Below are 8,065 nucleotides of genomic sequence, written 5' to 3'. Positions count from 1 at the left end.
TCTCAAAATTAGGCGTGTGGGCAGCTGAGCAAGGCCCTTCCCAAGCAACTGGAAATACCCATCCCCTCTCAGGCCTTCTTTAGGGACACACCTTGACTCTTTATCATCTAAAGAAATTACTCCAGCGGAATTTCTGCTAAATCATTAGCAAGCTGAAAAATTTCCCCCAAACAGCCAAGATACTGAACATTGTTCATTCTACTAATAGGGGGAATAATCCATCACATACAAACATGCAGCAATTGAATCATAAAGGTCACTGTCTTGTGTTGAAATGAATCATGCCATGCAGTACCACTGCCTGTTTTATTTATTGCACAATAAAATGATCTTAATTACTCAGTCCTAGCTAAAGGTAGTATACCCAGTTCAGGCAATATTTTTAGGAAAATTATTTTCTTTTTAGGCTCTCTCTTTTGCTGGATATTAATTCATTTGTTTTAGATATATTGACAAATGTCTACCCCAATGTCTCAGAAAAGAGCATTCTGTAAATTCTTTACACAAGAAACATTTTGGCTTAAACAAAACCATCTAATTCAGGCAAACAATCTTTGCTATTTAATATACAGGTAAAATAAAGTGTTTGAAACTATGAAGTTGGGCACTAAATGCAAGAAACCTGTGAATGCACAAAGATAGAGCAATTCTACAGACTTTTGCTACATTTTTAGAGAATGTTCATGTTTATTTTTTTCCTTTTTTTTTTCCCCTCAGGTATTTTCACAGGTGTAATATGTACAGAAAAGCCATTCTACTTAACAGCTTGTTTTAAAACAGTAATTCAAGGTTTCTCCACATCAGAAAATGACTACTCCTCAAAAAAAGATCAAACCAGTTGGTAACGGCAAAGTAGTGGCTCCTGGAAAACTAGACTTAAGAAATTCCTCAGCATTCCAATCACAACAAACTTGTGCTCTGAATTTTTATTTTTCACACAAAAATAAATCAAAATCTCTTTCAAGGAGGGCATTGTTGAATGATTTGAGAATTGAAAATCTCGAAACAGTCGCAGAAAGACCACTGAAATCTTGCAGTTGCTTATGCATATGCCCAAATAAAAGAAAATATGAAAGTATTAAGCATACAAGTGAAAAAATTAGTAACAGAAAGCAATAAGAGGCAAACCAATTTTCTTCTCTATATACATAAATATTTTTACATGAGTAACAAGAAATGTCAAAAATACACAACTTTGAGTACAAAAGGATCATTTTAGCACTAGATTTGTACAAATGAGAGTTGTGTAAGCAGCATGCTTTGACAGAATGAGTTAAACTGCAACAAAATTCAAAATACATTCATTTCAATCCTCCATACCAAAGATTTCTGAAAACGTAACATGAGGGAATACAGTTTAGTAATGAGTCTCATTTCTGGAGAGGAAGAAAATTATAATTCCCCAGTAGAATCAAGAAAGATCAATTTCAGTTTTTAAAATCCTTGGTCTCGGTCAAGGTCAAGCCCACTAAAATGCCTCAGTAGCCCCAATCCTGCCAACACGTACGTGTTTTAACATTACGAATGTTAGCAAGGTTATGCTGATCTTGGCAGGATCACAGACAGCCAGACTGAGGAGTTTAGCAGTCTGCAACTTGGTCCTAGGACTTCAGCTGTAATTATCAAGGCACTGCTCTAAAGACAGTATATTAGACAGAATAGCCCAAATGGTTCTGTAAACACATAATTACCCTGGGGATACTTCTATGCCACCTTCTTTCTTTTTTTGAACACCCTTTTGTTCACTGTGTGCTCTGATCACCTCTAAAACCTGGTAAGCGTGAATACTGTACTACCGTGTAAGTCACCTATGAATTTGGGCCACACAATTTGGGTTTCTTTTCTCCAAGTAACAGCAGACGCAGCTCTGAGCGGAAACCCTGTTACAGTCAGTGTAAACAAACATTGAATTATCAAGACAAATTAACTTTCTTTGATGTTTGCAATTTCTGCTTCACAGCCAGTACTTATCAGAGATTGTGAAATCCCCACAAAATGTTCCCCTCCCCCCTCTTCAAGACAGTAATTTCAGTAACTTTCCTGTATTACTCATCTTCTTTCCTTCTTGAATTACCATGTTTTACGACATTCATTCAAACCTCTTACATTACAGCTCTGGAAGACAGCAAAAATACCTGTTCCTGCCATCTTAGACAGTGTATGCTCTTGCTTTATTACATTAGCTCTAAGCACAATTTTGCTGCTTTCAGAGATAAACAGGCACGACAGCTCTGAAACAGAAAATCCATACTAACCAGGTCATAAACTTCTGCTATCAATGTAAATGTAATTGAGAAATAAAAGCCATGCTGCAAAGACATGCTAAAATACTGTGTTTTACAGTGGAACTCCTTTACTGCCTGTCATTTTGGTCAGAAAAATCCATACCATCATCAGTGAAGTTGACAAGGAATGGAAAGTATGGACATTAATAACATTGCCCCTGCCTGGGTGCCTTTACATGTAACCCACAACCTCAGCTAGCAGCTTTTTTAAAAAAATGAAATTACTAAATTCAAAATTGTTCCTTTTATACTCCTAAAATTTAAATATTGCCAACACTTTTACTGATAGTTGTCGGTGAGAAGAACAGAGATAACTGTTAAATTAGTTCTTCACTGAACACCGAAATAAAATCTGGGGTGTCAATGTTTAGTTGGCCTCAGGAAGCAAGCAGTCCCCGGACATCCACGCAGTCCAGGGCATTTCCTTCATGTGTAAGTAGATAGTTAGACGGAATTGCTATTATTTGCTCCTCAGGTATAAGAACAACGAAGAGGTCCCCAAGCTTCTGGGTATTGAGAGAGAGATGGAAACAAGAGAAGCCCAAACCCTAGCCCTGGTTGGTAAGTTTGTTGTACATTAATCCTCCTGTACTCAGTCACAGACAGCCCCAAAAAGCCCTCTGCAAGGACGCACAAATTCTGCAGGCATTCCTCCCCAGCCTCAGAGCAACTGGGGATCTCACTTCAAAGCCCAAACTTAAGTCTTAATTTTACTTACCTCACATTAAATAAATATTTAGCCAATTAAAAAACAAACAAAACCAAATATCTGAGTCTGGATTGCTATCAAGGAAAACCTTTGCCTTTCTGCTTTCCAGGCAGGTACCCAAACAGCCTGACGTAAAACATAAAGGTGTGGTTTGGCATTTCAGGGAGAGAAGCTGATGCCTAATAGATGAGAACAGCAGAGTAAACCCTTCAGGCAGCAGGCACTACAGAGGAAAAGGGGCAATGAAAAATCAGTGTAAAGTAGTATCAGAGGGAAAAGGGGAATTTAACTTACATCCCCAGCAAACTCTGCTGGCCAACCGTTATTCATTATCAGTTCATGGTTTCACCCTAATACTTAAACTGGAAAACAAGCAAGTTGAGTATTTTTTTCCCAGTCATTACTATGTAGACTAAGTCCTAGCCTCAGCTATGGTTCATGTGCTATTTGTCTGCTGATTTACCCTATTATTTCTAATTCTATCCCAACGAACACCTGACAGCATGACCTCAGCAGTGTAGAGCACACCTATAGCCTTATACAAGCTCCAAGCAGAAAGAGCATTATACCAACACAGTGTAAATTGTAGGCCCAAAGCCACAATTTCAGCTAGGTTTTCAGGCATACCAGCAGGTTTAGATAGCTTGTAACAGCCTAAAGTAACAGCTACAGCCACCCCGTCCCCCAGTGACAATTTTCACATGAACTCTATTTTTCTAAATTTTGTGTTAGCCTAAACTCAGGACATGGTATCTTCATCGCTTTCTTTCCCTTTCGTTCCTCCATTTTCTCCTTCCAACTCCCCCGAAAACTGAGCAGTTAATGTTACTTTTGATCAATTGTTAGAAAAACAGCAAATCTATGACTGTACGTGTAGCTATACCAACATAAATTGCCCTCCTAGAGCTTACATGGGTCTTTCATTGAAATTCACCAATATAACAAATAATAATAATACCCCTTCAATACAGAACAAAATATTCCAATGAGCAAATTCTATAGTAAATTTTGTAAAGTGCACAAAAATATTAATGGAAACATAAAAAAAAAAAAAGAAAGAAGTTTTCTAGTGTCACCACGAAAACTTCTGAAATATTGTTAAAATTAAATAGAAGTAATCTAATGAGACTTTTTGGCTCTAATATATTGGCAGACAGCAGCAACGTTTTTCAGAAAAATTACACCAACTAAATATACTGTATCTTAGCAGCATAAAAAGTCCCTACAATCAGATGCAATTGCAGGCCTAGTAAGCATAAACCTGACAAAATGTTACAAACGTAGTTTTCATTTAAAAGAATGGATTTCCATGGAATCCTAGAGGTAACATTCGTTATTTTGTTTACATTGTATTCTGGCAGTAAACCCAACTATAACCAATCACTTTCCCTCCCTCTATCTTTCCTCCCAAAATTGCACAGAGTACTGGAAAATGTAATCAAGTTATAAGATACGGCCACACTGAAGAAGCCATACTAAACAAAATAAAATTCAACCTAAAGCCTAAAAACAAATAATCCCAGAAAATAACAACCATTGTCAAGCAACCGCAGCTTCACACTACTGACCGATGCTCCCCACACACATAGATGGCACTGGGTCGAATGCGCCGCCTTGTGTGGCCAGGTAGCTGTGGCAAAAACTTGAAGTATTTGGGCATCAAGTCCAAGCATGCATCATGAAACTTCTTAATCCTCCAGTAGTAAATCAGCGGGTTCAGTGCAGACTTGAGGTAGCAGAGCCAAAGGAGCCAAGTGCTTATCTCAAAAAAGTTGTGCTTGTAGTAGAAGTGGCTGTTGAATGTGGCAATAAGGCTGTAAGTGGTGAAGGGCGCCCAACAGACTATGAAGACAAGGAACAAAATCAAGATGGTCGTGAAGGCACGAGTTTTAAAGCTCATATCAATATTCATCTGAAAAGGTCTCTGTAAGCTCATGAGACCAAGTTTGCTGGCCTGGCTGAGGCATATGCTATCAGGGTGGCTATGGATACGAACTGCATTGTGACGGACGGTGTTGAGTATGCCCATAAAAGAATACAGCATTACCAGGAATGGAATAAAAAAAGAAATTAGCAAGATAACTATCACGTAGGCTCGGTAACCTGGGCTTGTAGAGTAGCCAAAAACACACTGAGGTGCTCTCGAGGGTATCTGCAGATTAGGATTCCCTACTGATAATGGAAAAGCAACAACAAAGGATGCCGCCCAGGAAATCACAATGAGAATCTTTGCACGGTAAGGGTTCAGTTTATCTTGCCTCTGAACTATGATAAGAAATCGGTCAATACTAATAATAAGAAGAATGGCTACCCCCTCTATGACAAAAAGCCAGAAGAACATGGCAGAGACTCTGCAGAATATATCCCCAAAAATCCACTGAGTGGTAATGATTGTTATCAGAGCAAAAGGCATGTTCAGCACTGCCAGCAGCATGTCTGCAAAAGCCAGGCTTGCTAAGAGGATGTTAATTGCAGATCGCATAGCTGCCTTCTGGTAGACCATGAGGCAGACAACAAAGTTTCCAAGGAAAGAAACCAACAGAATAAACATCATAGCAGCAGAAAGGATGATCTGGAGTGGCAAACTCAAGCTCCTGAAAACTTCTTGCAATGGCAGGATAGCTGTAGTGTTTACCAGAAAAGTACTTCTCTCAGTGGTGAGCACAGCACCTGAACTATATCTCAATGGCTGTGTTGTGCCACTACGAAGCAAGAACTGGGGAGTGGTAAAATTCGTATAGGCATTTTCATAAACAATAAAAGTAGCATTTGAGGTCCCAGAGTGGGCCAGCGTCAACATTGCTGAGAAAACCATTGCTTTAGGAGAAATGAAAGCAGAACCAAAAGTCTTCAAGGCATTTCATCTTGTTCAGGCAGTATCTTATTCCTGGTCATTTAACAAATCAAAATTCGATGTCTGAAAGCATCAAAGTTCTTAAATTCATGTCAGTATTTCCATCTGAAAAAGAAGAAATATTTAAAGAAACAAGGTAAGACTCTCTGAAACCAATGGGAACCAACGATTGCTCCACTTTCTTTAATGACAAAAGGATACTTAATACATATTTACACTTTAGGTTCACACAATTTACTTAAGTACCAGTCTTGTAATATTTGGTCTTTTTCTTACAGATCCTGCTCCTGTAGTCTTGCCGATACTGTACAATACTCTGAACTCACTAAGGTTTTTTCTACTATAACCAGGTCTGGAAAACTTTTGTGTTTGAAAACAAACTTTACTGATTAAGAGTGAATAATAATAATAAATCAGATCAGCATCTTTATTTAAATCTCATAATTTTTAAACTAACTTAATGACTTTGGTTTTAAACTGCCTACAGCTGGAAACTTCAATAACATTTCCAAATAGCTTAAATAGTATCAGCATTGCCCATCTGCCTGTTTGGTAAGCTGTGAAAAGCCTACCTATCTGAGCTATCCTACATAATACGGAATCCTTGGTTCCATGTCAGTCATCAGCAGCAGATGCCTCAGGAAAAACATGTAAAACATCCTAACCTGTTATTAATTATTAAATAACTTGTCCACAGCATTAAAGTATTTCCCAATTTGTTTCATTTAGTGACTGATTCATATCAAGGTGCAGGAAACTAACTCTTCTTCAGTCGCTACAACCCCTCCTCCCCCTGCAGCAAGCTGTTGTGCTTTCACTGGTCTAGACATGTCTTTGTTAATTCATCTTGGTAGCCCACATAATTTAACCGTATGCACCCTCTTTTTCCCCATAAATCTAATCGTTAGACATTCTGCTGAACTCCCTCCCTCGTCATTATGCTGACACAATGCAGCATTTCCTTTTATAGTTCACGTGTACTGTCTTGTTGTACTATTATTACATGTATTGTATTATTATGTGTACTGTTCTTACAGACAAATAAAACGCAAAGGAGTTGAGAGTTAACTCCCCTTTCAGTGCTAGCTCTTCATATAACTCCTCCCCTCTATCTTGGACTACTAGATTAAATGCTCCCAGAGTACTCTGGCATCTGATCAAGTTAGAAACCAGACGGATTCTATGCCCTTTTAAAAAACAGATCACCATAGCCAGAAACATAAAGTGGGATTCACCTTATTCATTCTGGATGACTGTAATAGTCACTTTAGGGGGCAATCTATCTCCTCCATCTCCACACATGGTGACAAGCTTGTGCTACTAACTCGAGAAGCTTATGTTTGGTAACACAAATCCTGTCTGCAGTATTTACGTAGATTCTGTTTGGTATCAAGATTGAGCAAAAGTGAAGGGAGGAAGGAATGCTATTACGAATTTACACAAGGACCACATGTTTCATGGAGGATCAAAAGTTTACTATTCCTTGGATAATACTTCATCAACAAAAGAAATGAACTGTAAGACAACAAAGTCTAACCTATGCCCCCAGTTTGGACTTCGAGCGATCCAAATGCAAGGCTGCTCAGGCTGCTGCCAAGCATTCATCAAGGAACATCAGCACTATGACCTGTTCCTCTCATTCTATAGCAAAGCTATTCCCTTCCTATCTGCCAGCTCAATAGCACTAGATGATTTCCAAGGCCAGACTGCCTTCAGCATTTTTTCTAAGACAAATGATTAACCTCTCTATCTCCTTTAATTTTTAATGGTATCATGAAGGGATATTATTATAAATATCCTAATTTCACTGAGTCATACAAATTCCACTTTCTAGAGGTCTTCTTGCTTGAATGACAGGGAATGTCATAATTTTCTATTTTATTCTATTACATCTCAAAGATTGTTAAACTCTTGCTGAGTTTAAGCTACATACATTGACATTTTGCAAAAATGCCGAACTCTGTTAACTTTATTCTAGATTTTCCTTTTCTCTCCATTCTCTCCCTTTCATTTTTATTTTACAGTAACTCTTCTAGAGAAAGCCTCAATGTTAATTACAGGCTAGAGCATATATAGTAGCCAAAACTACTCTTTCTTTGGTCTTTATAAACCTTTCCTTTATTAGTCTTTTTTAACATATTTGTTAGAATAAAATATGTAACCGACAGCAGAAAGGTTAACACAGCTTTCCAGGATAAATAAGCAAGGATTTTAGCA

At 38.1% G+C, this 8,065-nt stretch overlaps 1 protein-coding gene across 4 annotated transcripts in view; it reads right to left on the bottom strand.

Moving 5' to 3' along the window:
- Positions 1–356: 356 nt before the first annotated feature.
- GPR63 (G protein-coupled receptor 63) overlaps positions 357–8,065 on the bottom strand; it is a 30,710-nt gene continuing 23,001 nt past the window's right edge. For all 4 annotated transcript variants that reach the window (XM_087775030.1, XM_087775027.1, XM_087775029.1 and 1 more), the window contains exon 4: positions 357–5,953. In XM_087775030.1, the coding sequence (XP_087631156.1) occupies positions 4,550–5,809 (1,260 nt within the window). In that variant the 5' untranslated portion in view covers positions 5,810–5,953 and the 3' untranslated portion in view covers positions 357–4,549. The remainder of the gene's footprint in view (positions 5,954–8,065) is intronic.

This window comes from Nipponia nippon, unplaced genomic scaffold (genome assembly GCF_047370975.1).
Source record: "Nipponia nippon isolate SJK-2023a ecotype South Korea unplaced genomic scaffold, ASM4737097v1 scaffold_4, whole genome shotgun sequence".
Taxonomy (NCBI): Eukaryota; Metazoa; Chordata; class Aves; order Pelecaniformes; family Threskiornithidae; genus Nipponia; species Nipponia nippon.
This window is presented reverse-complemented; position numbering and strand designations above follow the sequence as displayed.